This window comes from Salmo trutta, chromosome 10 (assembly GCF_901001165.1).
Source record: "Salmo trutta chromosome 10, fSalTru1.1, whole genome shotgun sequence".
Classification (NCBI taxonomy): Eukaryota; Metazoa; Chordata; class Actinopteri; order Salmoniformes; family Salmonidae; genus Salmo; species Salmo trutta.
Genome location: NC_042966.1, coordinates 30,816,968 through 30,836,629, shown reverse-complemented (window position 1 = coordinate 30,836,629; position 19,662 = coordinate 30,816,968). Strand labels below are relative to the sequence as shown.

Here is a 19,662-nt window from a genome sequence, read left to right as displayed (position 1 = left end):
AATAGGAAAAATGCCAAGGGGGTGAATACTTTCACAAGCCACTGTATTCAATTAACTGTATGATACATCACTTTTGTTGGATGCTACACGAAGATGGATCGCTCCTTCATGCAGTGAGTCACGCGACCGCGGCTTGCTATATAAAGCAGGCAGACAGGCATTGAGGCTTTCAGTTACTGTTCGATTGAATGTTATAATGGGCAAAACGAGTGACCTAAGTGACTTTGAGCGTGGAATGATAGTCGGTGCCAGGTGCACCAGATACAGTATCTCAGAAACGGATGTCCTCCTGGGCTTTTCACGCACGACAGTGTCTAGGGTTTACCGAGAATGGTGCAACAAACAAAACACATCCAGTCAGCGGCAGTCCTGTTGGCAAAAACAGCTCGTTGATGAGAGAGGTCGAAGGAGACTGGCAAAAATCATGCAAGCTAATATGCAGGCCACAAACAGACAAATAACGGTGCGGTACAACAGTGGTGTGCCGAACTGTCACAGATGGTCTATTGCAGCAGACCACCATACCGGGTTCCACTCCTATCAGCTAAAAACAAGAAGAAGCGGCTCCAGTGGGCACGCAATCACCAACACTGGACAATTGAGGAGAGGAAAAACATTGCCTCGTACATGACCGCGAGTTCAGTTTACTTGAGTTGCCAGCGCAGTCCCCAGCTTTCAACCCAAAAGAGCATCTTTGGGATGAGATGGAACTGGCTGTTCGCAGCATGAATGTACCGCCTTTCCAATCTGCAGCTACTGCGTGATGTTATGATGTCAGCATGGACAAATATCGCTGTGTAACGTTTCTGACACTTTGTAGAATGCCCCAAAGAAGTCAGGCTGTTCTGGAGGCAAAGAGGGGTCTGCCCTGGTCCTAAGTGGGTGTACCTACTACACTGGCCAATGACTGTCCTTTAAAGCAACATGTTAAAACACGTTAGCAAAATTGAAATTATTAAAGTTGAGTGTCTGATTTCAAGTCCAAATTGTGAATGTACCTTAAGAGTCGCAGCCTATCCAATCATTAATCCTGGGCTCCGCTGTGAGGCTGCAGAAGCAGATAGATAGTGTGTCAGTCTGTCTGGTGTCCCTGTGGATCTGAAAGTGTCATTCTGTCTGTCTGGAAGCTGCTTCCTGCTGTTCCCTCCACTTAAACACTACCACTTCTCTCTCTCTCTCTTTCTCTCTCTCTCCCCCCTCTCTCTCTCTTGTCTCTCGTCACACTCTCTTTCATTCTCCCTCTCTCTCAGGGAGATATATATCCATCCCACAGACTACAGGATATTGGATTGAAAAGATTAGAGGGATTTTCCCTGAGCATTTTTTTGCCTTGTTTTATTAAATACAACTGCACTTGACTGTCAGAGAGAGAGAGTTTGTGTGTGTGTGTGTGTGTGAAGCTCGTTGACAACACTTTTTCATGAGAGGGTTGTCTTACCCGTAACCACCCTTACAACCATCAATACACAAACCATTTGCTATACATGGCACTATGTTGTTTGTGATGGATGCATCTTCTCATGTAAGCATTATGTATTGTAAATGCAGAAATAGCATATGTAAGACAACATGTACACATTTCGTTCCTTTGTTAAAATGATGAATGGTTGAACCAAATTATAGTTTGCAACATGCACATGTGTCATATTTAAAACATATTGAACTAGCACCCACATGAGTTTCAGCACCGTGGACAGCACCTCGGCGTAAACTGCATGGATAGCTGTAGCAGCAAATCACCAGTTTAAAGCATGACTTGCTGTGTCAATGTCAAAAAAATGATACACCTACGAACAAACTTTCAAATAATTAGTCAGTTTGTAGCCATATGTTTAACAAAATTGACTCATTTCACTCTGTTAGCCCTGTATAATTATATCTAGCAATCTGAATCTGATTGGATTGAACTCCACATAATGAGAGACTGAGGAAAGAGATCCTTCACAAAGAGGAGGAGGAAAGCTAGATCCCAGGTTGTGTGTGTGTGTGTGTGTGTGTGTGTGTGTGTGTGGTGTCTCTTGGGTTTCAGAAAAATACGTTACACTTTGATGCTCCTGGTTGGAAGCCACTCTATATGACCGAGTGTTGGAGTACTGTATGCAGTGAAAGAGTAAATACAGGATTTTATAGTAGACGCAGCAGGCCCACTATAAAAACAATCAGTAGTTATAATGATAGAGGAAGGAGGAAGGGTGGGACTCAAACTGGGTCTGTCATTTTTACAGCAAGGATCATTTACACTGTACCCATGATGAAATTCCCTTTTTCCCGTAGTCATTGGCATCCAACTGATATGTGGTAATTTCTCCTTGCATATTGCAATAATGACTATACTCCTAGGGCTATATTTCTGCTAGTGGAATTACAAGACTATTATGAAGAACCTCACATAGTAAGATCATATTGCATGAATTAGTCTGAGTGGTTTAAAAAGTGAAAAGGCAGTTGCTCTAATTTCATGAGCAGCATGCTGCAAATTATTTATAGCTTGTGTTTTATGATATCTTTGAAATATGCTGAAATAGCCAAATGTACGATACTCTATCTTGTATTGTTTCCTTAATAGCATTGCAACAAGGCAACATCACATCAGTGTTTAGAATATTATCTGTGGCATGGCAAAAAGCAAGATGTAACTCCACATCTGTAGTAGTATCGCAGATCTTGTCAATCCCTCGGATTAAGGTTATTAGAACTGTAAGCTAGTCTGCTTATGATTATCCCATTGGACCAGGCAGGCGGTCGGACGACCCACAAGATGTCAAAGAATAGAGAGTTCTTCTGTGCATCTGTTTCTTCCCACTATCCCCTCTGTCTGGACCATAGCAGATAAAGGAGTAAAGGATGTCTTCGTGGAAAAAGCCAGACAGGTGGATGGGCTCTCATTGTCCACGTATTAAAGTAGAACAGTGTAGTGGGGATTTAAATCCAGATACTGGCAAAGCTAGCAGTACACTATACAATATATAATCACAGTGTATTGGGAATAGGGATTGAGAGGCTATACTGCCATAGCTACTTTAGCAGTAGCAAGTTTGTAGGCTACATACGTACCGGCGGTATTCAATAGGGAGTATCATACTGTATGTTTTGGAATTGGAGAAGCTGTCAGCAGGAAATGTATCATGCGGTTGTTGGTACATGGACATGGGACATGTAGAACTGCTGTTACTATTTCCACTGAGGATTTTCAGTTTCCCATTGCTTTAGTGTATTTTTTAGAGCCTTTCCGTCTCTTGTTGCCATAGAGGGATGCCATAAAATCAACATTTTGCAATGTAACAAATGTACAACAGAGGAATAGGGTACTGCAGGGATGGTTCTAGCTTGTAAGGCTCCCTGGGTGAAAAAAATGCAACAATATGTCTGTGAAACTACATATTTACAGTATTATAAATGAATTGCGGTTTATTTGGTAGCATTCTCGTAGTGTGACGGATTTTACTAATTGCATTAGTACTGTACAAAGTTAGAGGTGCTCTATTTGATAAATTCCCCCGACTTCTAGTCGGGAGACCTGAGGTCAACCCCCCCTCCCCATTCTGTACTTCTGAGTGGGAGACCTTCCCAGGCAGTAGCCTGCCTAGCTCACAAACTAGAATCAGGGCATCCACTCCGACAAGGTTAATTGACCCACAGTCCCACACACGTGACGTGCAAATGAGCGATAGAAAACCGATCGCGCAAATATCACCATTTCCCCCAAAATTTGGGCGGGCCCCTGTGCCACCTCCGGAAAGATGTCACCCTGGGCGGCTGCCCATGTCGCCTATACCTAAATCCACCACTGGGCTACTGGATAGCCACAGTAAACCCTCTCCCCACTTGTTACTTAGCCATGCGAGCTCAGATTTCAATGCACTGGTATGATAGCTATCTAGCCATGCTAGCTCAGCATCAGATCAATAGAGGGATGACAAATGGGCTAATGATAAGCTACATAAAGCCGAAATTGTGCTTGGTCTGAATGCATTAAAGTTCCAGCAGACTAAGCTGGTGAGTGCAAAAACGGTTTGCGTCCCAAATGGCAACCTATTCCCTATATAGTCCACTACTTTTGACCAAATCCCATAGTGTTCACTATATAGGGGTTGGGATAGGGTGCCATTTGGGATGTAACCCTGCAACCCTGCACCGTGCCTCGAGCTTCCAGCTGCAGCTGGCTGCGGGTCTTATCGATTTCTATCAAGAGCGGCTGGTCACTTGGCCCCCATCCTTTTCTTCTTTCTCTCTCTCTTCTCTCTCTTTCTCTCTCTCTCTTTCTCTCTCTCTTTCTCTCTCTCTTTCTCTCTCTCTTTCTCTCTCTCTTTCTCTCTCTCTTTCTCTCTCTCTTTCTCTCTCTCTCTCTCTCTCTCTCTCTCTCTCTCTCTCTCATGCTTTCCTTTTCTCTTTATCCTTCCATTACCCCGCTCTCTTTTTCACTCTCTTGCTCTCTGTCTCACTAACTGCTCTTGCTTTCTTTCTGTCTGTCCCTCTCTCTCACTCACTTTCTCCTCCCATCCATATCCCCCTCTTTCTCTCTCACCACTAACTGTGGTCTGTGGAGGATAATGAGAATATGGTGAAGGCCGTAAGACATGCCACTATAACCCTCCTCTGGTCTTGTGTGATGCATTAGGGTGTGTGTGTGCGTGTGTGTGTGTGTGGAGATCAGACCAGACTGCACAGCTGAGCGATGAGCCACACACTCATTACTCTTGATTTGGCCTAAATTGTAATTTAACAACACATTGATCCATTCATTTTCTCTGAATCGGTAGAATGGGTGGCATTGACCTTTGAGACTGTTAAGTCACTTCTATTTTTCTCCCTTGATGCATCTGTGGTTTGTTTTAGGTTTTCTGCTACTTTGTTCGTGGATCAGAAAAGTTGGTGGCTAGAAAGTAGTGGTGCGTTGGCCATATAATGTATATGTGGGTGGAATAATTTTTTGCATTGTAAAATTAAGAAAAACACTTGTATGAGTAGGTGTTCTAAAACTTTTGACCAGTAGTGTGTGTGTGTGTGTGTGAGTATGTATGTATGTATGTATGTATGTATGTATGTATGTATGTGTATATATATATATATATATCACGTGTGTGGGACTGTGGGTCAATATATATGGGGGTTGGAAATTATGCAGACAATTACAATGATAGAATCCACAATCTGCCTGGAATAGTAAAGCTGATCTACTCCATCGATTTAATCAGTCAAGAAGAGCTATGTCTATTTGAACTGAAACATTTAAACAATGCTCGATGATAATGTTTGTCAGATGTTTGTCAGATGTATCTATATAATACAATCTATTACACCTATGCCGTACACACACATACATTTGATTATAACAAGTTCATAGTCTACCTTACGAGTAATTAACTCAGTTAAAACGATGTTAAAAATTTAAGTTGATCTTTGAAAGTACACCGAGAGAAAGTGGGCCAATTGATTTCTTAATCAATGTGACTGCGATATTACAAAGCAAATTAAGCCTGCTTCATTCTCAACATGTCATTATGATAGGCATAGGCGACAGCCGTGGCACTGAATTTGAAAGCTCTGTTATGTTATTTCCACATTGTAGAGAATTGTCTTCATAACGAAAATGGGAAAATATGCACTATGCTAGTTCTGTGAAACGGGCAAAGTGTCTCAGGGCATGATGCAGCTGGAGGAAATGTTGTAATTAAATTAGCAGGTGTTATTAAATTACAGACGACAGTAGCGGGGTGTGTGTGTGTGTGTGTGTGTGTATAATTCTAATTATTTTTTTGTCATTTTAGCAGACGCTCTTATCCAGAGTGACTTACAGGAGCGATTGTGGTTAGGTGCCTTGTTCAAGGGCACATCAACATATTTTTTTACCTAGTCGGCTCAGGGATTAAAATCAGCAACCTTTCGGTTACTGAACCAACGCTCTTAACCACTAGGCGACCTGCCACCCCAAGTCACTGAGAAAGCCAAGTCAAGACAGTTAATAAGCCATATTACAACCTATGTTGTGATAATTGTGTTGTTTGATCTGTAACCCATTCATACGCCACCATGATATACAATAAGACCATGACAACAAAAATACTACAGTCACACAGTGGCAGAAAAAATTCAACTACACATTAGTTAGTGTCATCACAAAGCCGGAGAGCAACATCTGTACGGTGAAGTCCACAAAGCAAATATTGCATGTAACAAACAGTTATATCACCTGCAGCATGGTCAAGCAAGTTCATGTTTTCCACAGTTTACAAAACAACTACTGATTTAGAACGACAGAGTTACATCAAGTCAGCACAAAGATGACAGGAGCACTGCCTCTGTTATTCCAGCATCATTTCAACTTAACATTTTAAACATCATTAAATCCACAAGGCTATTTATATGCTTAGTTTAATACACTGAAAACAAACTTAAAGGTACCAAAAACAATTTAGTCCAATTAATATAGCTAAATATTGTGTGTGTGTGCAGGTAAATATATATTTTTTTGACTCACCCTACTTGTAGACTAGTTGAACGCCAATGCCATCCTCCTCTCTTTCATGTTGGCAAAACAGTCAATGTCTCTGTCATACAGTACACTTTTGGTTTTTGTTGTCATAGCCTACCTAGCTAAAATGCTTGCTAGCCTAACTTCCTCGCACGGGCAACAACGAACCAGCTAAGTTAGCTAGCTAGTTAACGTGAGCCTACTAGGCTACATCTAGGCTACATATTGAACTTCAATTGTCTCAGGCCAGTGGCACAACATATTAATTTATGGTTAGATTAGAATCGCCGTGATAATCATTAGTTTGTACAGAGAATTAAATAAAAAAGTCTAAATCCCCATCTCCATCCATGGCTTAGGAAAGGGACGATTTAGCAAGCAAGCTATTGCAGGACATCAACACAAGCAGACCAGAAACTGACAAGTTTTTCTGAAAATGACATTTTGCTTAGGAAGTGATTTGAATGGTGTGAAGCCAAATCCAAACTGGCATCCCTTGGGGGGCGTTTTGCTGCACCAGGACAACTCACAGTTGAGCTCATTCCAACGCTGATTGGCTAATTCTTTTATATATTTTATCAAGGGAGACCAAATGCTTGCTGGCATCAATCAATCAAATGCTACGGCGGCAACATGTTACATACTCTTTTGGTCCAGACAGCATCTGATACATGGGCTACACATACTGTGACAGAGGGGTGCTGTTTCCCTCGCTTGGATTATTTCTCCAGTGAGATTCAGCCACTTACAAATTGCCGAAAAATGTTGTAAACACAGAGAGAGACGAAAGATACATTTTTCTTAGTCAAATATTTGGGGAAGCCTGGCTTCCCTTGGCATCCATGAATACACACCACTGATAGGAGCTCTAAAATGTAGTTTGGCAACTAAACTGACAAAACAAACACAACACTGAATGAATATAAAAGAAAAGCAATAGGTTTAAGCAAGTATTCCTGCCAAAATAACTTAGTAGGCACAGGTGTGGTCTACCAGGCTCTGGTCAACCTCATCTTGAGCATTTCCAACACTGGCAAACATTACAGAGCAGCGCCTACATACATTACAGACAGTTGTGTAAAGAACTTAAGTAAAAATACTACTTAAGTACTACTTAAGTAGTTTTTTGGGGATAATTTACTTTACTATTAATATTTTTGACTACTTTTACTTTTACAGTACATTCCTAAAGAAAATAATGTACTTTTTACTCCATACATTTTCTGTAACACTCAAAAGTACTCATTATTTTGAATGCTTAGCAAGACAGGACAAGGGTCCAATGCACACACTTATCAAGATAACATCTCTGGTCATCCCTACTCCCTCTGATCTAGTGGACTCACTAAAAACAAATGCTTCATTTGTAAATTATGTCTAAGTGTTGGAGTGTGCCGCTGGCTATCTGTAAATTAAAAAATAAAATGGTGCAGTCTGGTTTGCTTAATACAAGGAATTTGAAATGACTTTACTTTTGATACTTAAGTATATTTTAGCAAATTGCATTTACTTTTGATACTTAAGTATATTTAAAACCCAATACTTTTAGACTTTTACTCAAGTAGTATTTTACTGGGTGACTTTCACTTTTATTTGAGTCATTTTCTATTAAGTTATCTTTACTTTTACTCAAATATGACAGTTGTGTACTTTTTCACCACTGAGTACAAATAACCTTGACTATCCATCCCAATGTGATAAAGTGTAGGGAGAAGAACTCTTCTGAATTTGCCTAAGTGGTGTTTAAAGTTAGGAGTTGCCAGGCCTACACCCTTTCTTTGGTCATAAAAGTACCAATGCTTAGCTTTTAATTCTCTCCAAAATATTAGGCTACACAGAAATCCAGAGGGACATGCACAGAGCTAAGGATTTTGATGATAGTAACTCAAACCGATTACATTTGACAGTTGGTGAATGAAGTAGAGTTTGATGCTCCAGTATGATATAAGTAACTCAGCCCTTCATAGTAACTTAGTCCTTCATAGTAACTCAGTCTTTCATATTAACTCAGCCCTTCATAGTAACTCAGCCCTTCATAGTAACTCAGCCCTTCATAGTAACTCAGCCCTTCATAGTAACTCAGGCCTTCATAGTACCTTCATAGCAACTCAGCCCTTCATAGTAGCTCAGCCCTTCATAGTAGCTCAGCCCTTCATAGTAACTCAGCCCTTCATAGTAACTCAGCCTTCATAGTAACTCAGCCTTCATAGTAACTCAGCCCTTCATAGTAACTCAGCCCTTCATAGTAACTCAGCCCTTCATAGTAACTCAGCCCTTCATAGTAACTCAGCCCTTCATAGTAACTCAGGCCTTCATAGTACCTTCATAGCAACTCAGCCCTTCATAGTAGCTCAGCCCTTCATAGTAGCTCAGCCCTTCATAGTAACTCAGCCCTTCATAGTAACTCAGCCTTCATAGTAACTCAGCCTTCATAGTAACTCAGCCCTTCATAGTAACTCAGCCCTTCATAGTAACTCAGCCCTTCATAGTAACTCAGCCCTTCATAGTAACTCAGCCCTTCATAGTAACTCAGCCCTTCATAGTAACTCAGCCCTTCATAGTAACTCAGCCCTTCATAGTAACTCAGCCCTTCATAGTAACTCAGCCCTTCATAGTAACTCAGCCCTTCATAGTAACTCAGCCCTTCATAGTAACTCAGCCTTCATAGTAACTCAGCCTTCATAGTAACTCAGCCCTTTATAGTAACTCAGCCCTTCATAGTAACTCAGCCCTTCATAGTAACTCAGCCCTTCATAGTAGCTCAGCCCTTCATAGTAGCTCAGCCCTTCATAGTAGCTCAGCCCTTCATAGTAACTCAGCCATCATAGTAACTCAGCCATCATAGTAACTCAGCCTTCATAGTAACTCAGCCTTCATAGTAGCTCAGCCCTTCATAGTAACTCAGGCCTTCATAGTACCTTCATAGCAACTCAGCCCTTCATAGTAACTCAGCCCTTCATAGTAACTCAGCCCTTCATAGTAACTCAGCCCTTCATAGTAACTCAGCCCTTCATAGTAACGCAGCCCTTCATAGCAACGCAGCTCTTCATAGCAACGCAGCCCTTCATAGCAACGCAGCCCTTCATAGTAACTCAGCCCTTCATAGTAACTCAGCCCTTCATAGTACCTTCATAGCAACTCAGCCCTTCATAGTAACTCAGCCCTTGATAGTAACTCAGCCCTTCATAGTAACTCAGCCCTTCATAGTAGCTCAGTCCTTCGTAGTAACTCAGTCCTTCGTAGTAACTCAGTCCTTCATAGTAACTCAGTCCTTCGTAGTAACTCAGTCCTTCATAGTAACTCAGTCCTTCATAGTAACTCAGTCCTTCATAGTAACTCAGTCCTTCATAGTAACTCAGTCCTTTATAGTAACTCAGCCCTTTATAGTAACTCAGCCCTTCATAGTAACTCAGTCTGCAGTACAATGAGTGGCACACATGTTTTATAATGTGAAAAACAAATGTCATACCCTTCTCCCTCCAACGCACGCACACACACACACACACACACACACACACACACACACACACACACACACACACTCTTTTAACTTAAACCCAATGACATGGTGACATTGTTTGTTAATTTCACATTGAATTCACGTTAGTTGACAACTCAACCAAAAGTTAATGAAAACTAGATGTTGAACTGACTTCTGTGCCCAGTGGGAAATGTGTTGTATCGGTCTTTTGTTGCTCTCTCTGATGCTACAGTACATTACAGTGCATTATAGTACAGTACATCAGTTAGGGGTCTGAGTCCCAAATGGCACATTATTTCTGTAGTGCATTACTTTTGCTCAGAGGGCTCTGGTCAAAAGTAGGGCATTATGTAGGGAATAGGGTGCCATTTGGGAAGCACCCATGGCCTCTGGTAGCAGCCACCCACAATTTATTATCTTGGCATCTTTTCTCCACTGCCCTTGTCACTTCTATGCTAATCAGAGTCAGACTTCGCTGTTTTAATGCCACAGTGAGAGGAGAGAGACATCAATGTGAGAGATTCAATGTTAAAGCTGTATTAGTTGACTGTATGGAAGGTAGATTTCTCCACAGTTAAGGTGGGAGGTTCAATGTTAAAGCTGTATGTGTTGACTGTATGGAAAGTGGATTTCTCCACAGTTAAGGTGGGAGGTTCAATGTTAAAGCTGTATGTGTTGACTGTATGGAAGGTGGATTTCTCCACAGTTAAGGTGGGAGGTTCAATGTTAAAGCTGTATGTGTTGACTGTATGGAAGGTGGATTTCTCCACAGTTAAGGTGGGAGGTTCAATGTTAAAGCTGTATGTGTTGACTGTATGGGAGGTGGTTAGATGCTACTCATTGGGTACAGATGGTCTTGAATGCAGGCTGTGTGTGGAAATGTACTGTATGTGTACAGGCTAAATAAGAGTAATATTGTAATATTGGATACAGATGTTGTATGCAAATGAATTGAGTAGTATGCCTATAACTAGAGAGGCAATGTTATGCTCGGTTTTCGACTATGTGTACTGTATGTGTACTAGCTGTGTACAAGCTGGTGGTTTGACTATAATCATGGGCTCTACATGGCACTATGTCATATACCAATATGTATATAGTGTTTTCTGCATGGGAGTGGAGCTAAGTGGAGTGAAGTGCATTGTACTGTTGTGTGGTATTAGCAGCACAATGGCAGTGGGATCGCTGCTTCGTCAAGGGGATTAGGCAGGTTTATTCCTCTGCCAGGATTATCAACCAGCTGGGGAGATTTGGGAAGGGAGAAAGTGGTGTGTGTGTGTGTGTGTGTGTGTGTGTGTGTGTGTGTGTGTGTGTGTGTGTGTGTGTGTTAAAACCAGTTAAATGTAACTAAATGTAATCGAAAATGTAATCTACGTAATCCCCAAAAGTAATTATTATATTATTGTGTGTGTGATGGACGAGTGGGGGTTTGGTGTAAATGGTATCTGTCATAACATGAACATGAACCCTAGTTGAATCACTGTTAGAAAGGTACTACACTAAAGGAACACACTTATATATGTGTCAATAAAATAGTATATGGGTAGATTTGGGAAGGATAGTGTCCTGTTGTGTGTCATGGTGATATCTGTCATGAACCCTAGTTTGAGGAGAGGTTGTAAGATTAAAGGTAAAAAAAAATATTTGTCTTCATGTGGCGCATTCAGATAGTACAGTTAACATAGGATATAAAGGCAATGCATGTGCAACAGTTTAGGTCAGGAAATAAAACTACATGTATGAATTGAGAATTTTAAATTGAATTTCAGTTCAACATGGTTTGAACGTACGTAGCTGGGTAGCGTAGAAACATCATTTGAACTACTCTTGGCTTTAGTCAAGTCATTCTGTGTAGAATTCTGAATGAAGATTATCTGTCTTGACTTTTACTTCTTGGATGGTCTTAGATGTTGTCATAGGGGAAAAATCTCCATGGCAACCTATCGTTAACCCTACTTTTCAATTTGTTTGATGGATGTATAGATTTTTATCAGAGTGTATAGAACTACACGGCTGGATGAAAGAAACAACATACATTTTTATAGAACTACACGGCTGGATGAAATAAACAACATATATTTTTTTCAAGCTTAAATTCCGGAAAATCAGATTTCATTGGATGTGATATTCTTATTTTGAAATTACATTTTGTTTTGAAATTACTAATATAAGAGGAAGAGAAACACTAGAAACAGAGTAATAAAACGGTGATAAAATCATTGGACAGATTGTGCATCAAAAACCCATTTTTATTAAAATGACACATTCATAGTTAAAAATATCAAAATGATCCTTGTCAAAATACAGTCACAATCCAGAGAACACTCTCACCCCGGTGAAATGTTTGAAGTATTTTTGTGTTCCTGTGGCATGATAACTAAGGGCTGTTCTTTTAAGGTATAGATATATCAGCAAACAGCCCCTGCTTTCTTACTTTTCTCCTGTTGTCACATCACCATACCAGCTCAAAGCTTGTTGCCACCCCAGAATGCTTTTTGAATAGGAAGCGTGCTTCTCATCATCAAGCTATCCTTTTGTGAACAAAGTCCTAGCCGCGGGAAGTAGTTTGGGTGTGGGGGTGCTGTGATTTATTTTTCTGATGGGTGGTCCGCTAATACAGACTAGTAAAGGCCCAGTGCACTACTTTAGTGAAATATATATTTTTTGAATGTATATATAATTTTTTTATTCCGATTTTTCAGGGGGTGCTGCAGCACCGTCAGCACCCCTACTTCCCACGGCTATGAACAAAGTGCCCAAAATTTCCTTATATGCCCATTCCAACCATGCCGATAGAGATGTACTGTATATGTAGCCTACAGTTGAAGAAATTACAAACATTTCTTTTTATTACCATAACAAAGTTCTCATTTTTACAGTACTTGCATCCTATTTTGTTCACAAAATGCTGCTGCTCTTACACTTTTATTGGTTGGTTGCTTGTGGTGCATGGTGTCTGATTTGGAAGGGGAGCTGATATGCTGGTAAGTTTCTTGGTCAATAAATCGCTTGAATCGGGGCCTGAAACCATTGAGGAGAGGTAGGATACTTGTTTCATCTGATGGGAGCTAGGAGCTATGCTGTGTGGCCCAACGTCCAATGTGTAGGTATACCTACATGATGACATGGTACTTTCAGACAAAGAAATGACTCATTCATAGTTATCACATAGCTTATATTCACTTATATACATCTAAAGCATTATAATCAAATTGCATGTCATTATTTATCTAATCTTAAAAGTTTGCATTCTCATGACTCACAATTTCTCCTTTAAATTGATAAATCAAATTAAAAACATATTACAGATGTAATGCAAATGGTTTTAACTAGTGTAAAAACCAACCAGTGTTCACTTCTGCAAAGTTCATGTATCAATATTTCTACAGTCGACCTTCTGAATTGAATTATACTTCTGTTATCTGTAACAGGCAGCAGTTTCACTTATTTACTAACTGAACACTTATAATACTTATATAACTAAATGTTGATGAGAAATGTTGACTGACCAATGTGTTGTTCTGTTTTAGGAGGCCTTTACATCCTCTCAACCTTTCAATGTTTATTGCATGCTTTATTGTAACACATACTTCCTCCAAATGGAATGTTCCCTACTAGAGGCAATGGCATGACATGCTGGGCACCTAGTTTGCCATCATTTTGGCAACAGACATGACAACTTTGTCAGTCTCTGATAGCGTTGATAGACCTCACATTAATTTTACTTTATATTCCTTATCACCATGTCACGAATTTCACTTTGACTGTGAGGTGATGTCCCCTTTTAGCACTTAATCTCTGCTCACTACTAATTATTTATGAGTGCTGATCTGGGATCTGTCCATTGAATCTTAGTCATCATGATCTAAATGTTTAAACTGATCTTAGATCTGCACTCTTACTCTGAGCTGCTTTGTTGAAATGGGCCCAGACCTGATGTGACTCAACCCTCTCTCTGCCCTTTTGTGAAAGTCCAGAAATAGTAATGATTTCCCCTTCACACTCTCTCTCTCTCTCTCTTTTTCAGCAGTCCTCATTCACGTGGCAAAAAACATATTATTGCATTTGCCAATTTTCAGTTCATACTTAAAATAAATATTGAAAATGTTAATAATGAAATATTGATTTTACTATATATGTGTGTGTGTGTGTGTGTGTGTGTGTGTGTGTGTGTGTGTGTGTGTGTGTGTGTGTGTGTATATAGAACACCTACTCATTCAGGGGTTTTCTTTATTTTTACTATTTTCTACATTGTAGAATAGTAGTGAAGACATCAAAACTACGAAATATGGAATCATGTAGTTACCAAAAAAGTGTTAAACAAATCAAAATATATTTTATATTTGAGATTCTTCAAAAAGCCACCCTTTGCCTTGACAGCTTTGCACACTCTCAGCATTCTCTCAACCAGCTTCATGAAGTAGGCACCTGGAATGCATTTCAATTAACAGAAGTGCCTTCTTAAAAGTTAATTTGTGTAATTTCTTTCCTTCTTAATGCATTTGAGCCAATCAGTTATGTTGTGACTAGGTACGGGGCATATACAGAAGATAGCCCTATTTGGTAAAAGACCAAGTTCATAGTATGGCGACAACAGCTCATATAAGCAAAGATAAAAATGATGAAACTGGCTCTCATGAGGACCGCCACAGGAATGGAAGACCCAGAGTTACCTCTGCTGCAGAGGATAAGTTCATTAGAGTTAACAGCCTCAGAAATTGCATCCCACGTAAATGCTTCACATAGTTCAAGTAACAGACACATCTCAACATCAACTGTACAGAGGAGACTGTGTGAATCAGGCCTTCACGGTTGAATTGCTGCAAAGAAACCACTACTAAAGGACACCAATAAGAAGAAAGGACTTGCTTGAGCCAAGAAACACGAGCAATGGACATTAGACTGGTGGAAATTTGTCCTTTAGTCTGGAGTCCAAATTGGAGATTTTTGGTTCCAACCACCGTGTCTTTGTGAGACGCGGTGTGGGTGAACTGATGATCTCCGCATGTGTATTTCCCACCGTAAAGCATGGAGGAGGAGGTGTTATAGTGTGGAGGTGCTTTGTCACCAGCAATCTGTGACTTATTTAGAATTCAAGGCACACTTAACCAGCATGGCTACCACAGCATTCTGCAGCGATACGCCATCCCTTCTGGTTTGGGCTTAGTGGGACTATCATTTGTTTTTCAAAAGGACAATGACCCAGCACACCTCCAGGCTTTGTAAGGGCTATTTTACCAAGAAGGAGAGTGATGGAGTGCTGCATCAGATGACCTGGCCTCCACAATCCCCCAACCCAACCAAATTGAGATGGTTTGGGATGAGTCGGACCGCAGAGTGGAGGAATAGCAGCAAGTGCTCAGCATATGTGGGAACTCCTTCAAGACTGTTGGAAAAGCATTCCAGGTGAAGCTGGTTGAGAGAATGCCAAGAGTGTGCAGAGCTGTCATCAAGGCAAAGGATGGTTATTTGAAAAATCTCAAATATACAAAACATTTTTTTTGTTACTACATGATTCTATATGTGTTATTTCATAGTTTTGATGTCTTCACTATTATTCTACAATGTAGAAAATAGTACAAATAAAGAAAAAGCCCTTGAATGAGTAGGTGTTCTAAAACTTTTGACCGGTAGTGTACATACATGCATACATAAATATACATCAGCTGACAGACACTGCTCCCGAGTGGCACAGCAGTCTAAGGCACTGCATCTCAGTGCAAGAGCCGTCACTACAGTCCCTGGTTTGATTCCAGGCTGTATCACATCCGGCTGTGATTGGGAGTCCCATAGGGTAGGGCGGCGCACAATTGGCCCAGCGTCATCCGGGTTTGACCGTGGTAGGCTGTCATTGTAAATAATAATTTGTTCTTAACTGACTTGCCTTGTTAAATAAAAGTTACATTTAATTAAAAAATTTAATAAAATATCTCCCCCTTTCACTGTTACTGAACACTGCATGTGCCCTATTCACCACCTCTTTTACTTGGTCTACACCACTTTACACCTTATTTTATACCCTTTTCTAGCTTTCGCCAGTACATTTGCTAACTCACTTTCTTTTCTCTCAGTTGAATGTACTCCTATAACCATTCATTTGTTGCAGTAGACAGTCTAGTAAATGCGATTGAAAGAGTACATGCAGAGTTGGCACACGGCAGACAAGCTAAGAGACAAGCTAATGACAAGCTAGCAGCCAAGCTAACAGACAAGCTAATAAGCTAAGAGACAAGCTAACAACAAACTAGCAGACAAGCTAACAACAAGCAAGAAAACAAGCTAGCAGCCAAGCTCTCAGACAAGCTAACAACAAACTAGCAGACAAGCTAACAACAAGCTAGCAGACAGGCTAACAACAAAGCAAACAATGCTATCCAGAGGGGGCATAGCAATCCACTCAATATCTAAACAAGCTTATAGTTCTTACAAATAAAGCTGTGTCCTGTATCCCAGGTAGGCATATGATCAAAGACTGAAAGTATAATTTAATGTAATGTTAATAATAATACATGGGATTTTTATAGAGCTTTTCTAAAACCCCAAAACAGATAGTTGAACAGAAAATAGTTGAACAGAAATTAGACAGATTAGAAGTCCTCTGCAGCATTGAAACACAGCCAGTTGTGTTGAACAGCTAAGAGAGAGTAGGCCTCTGCAGCACCAAGACCTTTCCTCTGCAGGGGTTGTCAATACAGTACAACGTGGGGCACTTTGCATGTGATGTGTGATGCCTTGCATGGTTACGACATGCAACGGCCCTGTACCAGTCTGCATGCTGCTTAACGAATGTCTTCCTTTTCCTCTCTCTCCTTCCGCCCGTCCGTCCGCTTGCAGAAGACAACCATGTTGAAGGTAGGTATTCTACTTTCTCTTTTCTTTATCATGGTATTATCATCTTTGCACCATGATTTAACTCACTAAAACCATGCTGTGGTTTTCATGGCTTAAATTACTCATGTTTGTTATGGGGAAAAGTTGTTAAAATGTGCTACTGAAATGGTAAGTTGGCTCTATCTTTTCTCATTTGCGGTTCTGGGTAGATGTTTATGCAGCATGTGCTAGGCGATTGGTTCAGGAGAGATATGTGGTTTGGGATAGTGCAATTATGGACTGGAAAGGTTATCTGTTATTAACTACACTGATTATCACCATCCTGATGAGAAATTGTGGAAAATTCTCTTAAATTGGTGCTGTATTGCAGCTGCTATTATTCTTGAAATCTCTCATAGATGCATATCAATGAATATCAGTGAAGGTTCTGGCAAAAGTTGAGCTATGTATGTTAAGAAGTGGGTAAGTATTTAAGCTACTACTATACTGTCAAACTGTGCCTTGGCTCTCCCACTGGTTTGAAAATAATTATTCTGCAGGTTATTGTTGATACACTACATTACATAAGTTAATGGTTTGGAAGGGATAGAACAAAGATTGGATGGTTTCTGCAAACTGTGGGAAGGATGCAATAGTCTGTTCCCATTTACAAGGAGGAAATAGTTTCAGAGTAAACAACTGAATAAAACTTTACAGAACAAACTCTGAATTTAAGGCCAAATAATGTATTTATTTGCAATAGTGTCTAAATCTTTGCATGAAGGAGGGGAAAATGACCAGACCCTGCCCAATCAAATGTGTATCTATTTTTCTGACAATATTATCATGCAAATACTCAGTTTGTATCTTTGAAACTGAATGGAGAGAATTGTCGATCCAATGACTGAGATTCACATCTCAAAAACTTGTTAAACGTGGAGTCAGGCCATTGTTTTGGGGGTTGGTAGGTATAGTAGGTGGACTGGGTTGAGCATTCTCAAAGGATCCTCCTCTTGGACAAATGGAACCTCGACTAACTTCCAATCATTACTGTTAATTTAACTCTAGTAAGTCTGAATGATGATGCATTGCAACCTCTCTCTTGGTTGAAAACATGCTCATCACCCTAACCCAACCTCGTCTGACTATACCCCTTCCTCTCTCTCCGTCCCCTTCTCCCTTACCCCAACTCCCCAACACCTCCCAAAATACCACAGGCATCTACCAGACACAGATGCCTGTGTGTCAGTTTGACCTAGGTAGCGTCCCAAGTGGATCCCTATTCCCTTTAAAGTGCACTGGCTCTGATCAAAAGTGGTGGACTATAAAGAGAATAGGATGCCATTTGGGAAGTACCTTAGCCTCACCCGTGATCCCCTGTCTCTTTGCTGACTGTGCTCTTGTTTCCCTTTAAGGTCTGGCGCACTTGATGATGGGCGACCAAGGTATGGGTCCGGTTCCTTTTCCACTCTTGCCTCCATTATCCCCCCTCCGCCCCCTCTCCCTTTGTGGTCGATGCAAAGACTTCTTTCGCTGCTTCTCGTTCTCTTGCTGCTGGCTGGGGGTACTCAGGGCTATTAAAACTGCTTTTCAGATCTGGTCTGTCATTCATTTCAGCTGCTTTGCAACAGTGAATGACTTGGTTTGGTTTGTTCAGCCTGGCTGTTCTATTTCTTTCTTTGCTGTTTTTTGTATTACTTTTTACACGTTTTTGTCTTCATCCCACTTCCCTCGACTCATCGCCTCAAATCAGCACATCCGTTTTTTCTCGACCAAATTGCGTTAATTTCTGGCCTACTTTTCTTGCGAGTATGTTTCAAACCCATCTTCATTCTCATTCAGCTGGCAATTTCATCAAATCATCAAAATCAAACATAACATGCTGGAGATGCATGATTGTGATGTACAATTAAGTCAGGGTTTTCCAAACTCGGTCCTGGGGTCTTCCCTGGGTGCACGTTTTGGTTTTTGCTCTAGCACTACACAGCTGACTCATTTAATCAAAGCTTGTGTAGTGCTAGGGAAAAAAACTAAACGTGCACCCAGGGGAGCACCAGGACCGAGTTTGGGAAACTCTACTCTAGGTAACTGAAATGCTACATCAGACACCCCTCTATATTACCCTTGCTGCTTGAATGCTTTAGCTGCCAGTCAGTGAGCCACAGTGAGCTAGCTAGATGATTGACAACCTCTTTCCATTTTCAAGGCAATCTCTGCCAGCATCCCAAATGGCACCCTATTCCCTATTCAGTGCAATACTTTTGACCAGGGCCCCCGGGCCAAAAGTAGTGGACTACATAAGGAATAGGGTGCCATTTAGGACACATCCTCTCCCTCATCCTCTCCATGCCAGTCTGGATGATGCTCATCTCTCAGCATGCACCATAAGGCAGGAAATAAAATATTGCTCACATGTGCCTTGCCCCCTCAACCCCTCCTTAACCTCATACCCACACCAGCATTCCATCAATCTCTCACCTCATCTCAGATATTATATTTACCCCATCGTGCCTCTCTGTGTTTTCTCTGGGTGCGTCTCAAATGGCATCCTATTCCCTATATAGTCCTATACTTTTGACCAGGGCCCTATATGAAATAGGATTCCATTTGAGATGCACCCACTCTGTGTTCTTCCCTGTCTGTCCATATGACCATGACACTTATGGGTGTCTGTCTTTCCTTTCTCTCTCCCTCCTCTTCTTCTCCTCTTTTGTCTGGAAACTACTTTCTACCATGGAACATTCCATCAAATATCATAGGTAAAAGTAAAGGTACTCACCTCTCTTTTTTTACTCAAACTCAATGTACTCATACGACTGTGTCACATCTGCTGTCTGTTGTGGCCTTATATGCTGATTTCATTAAGTATATAAAGTCCATTGGCATTATTTCATTGTTT

The 19,662-nt window shown here is 40.8% G+C and overlaps 1 protein-coding gene across 19 annotated transcripts in view; it reads left to right on the top strand.

Annotated features, from left to right (window-relative positions):
* The window catches only part of LOC115201553 (neurexin-1a), a 539,338-nt gene that overhangs the window by 19,082 nt on the left and 500,594 nt on the right, over window positions 1–19,662 (top strand). For 10 of the 19 annotated variants that reach the window (XM_029765294.1, XM_029765269.1, XM_029765286.1 and 7 more), the window contains exons 3-5: window positions 16,788–16,805; window positions 18,179–18,208; window positions 19,523–19,534. In XM_029765294.1, the coding sequence (XP_029621154.1) occupies window positions 16,788–16,805; window positions 18,179–18,208; window positions 19,523–19,534 (60 nt within the window). The remainder of the gene's footprint in view (window positions 1–16,787; window positions 16,806–18,178; window positions 18,209–19,522; window positions 19,535–19,662) is intronic. The other 9 variants (XM_029765284.1, XM_029765281.1, XM_029765285.1 and 6 more) reach the window with 3 other exon arrangements.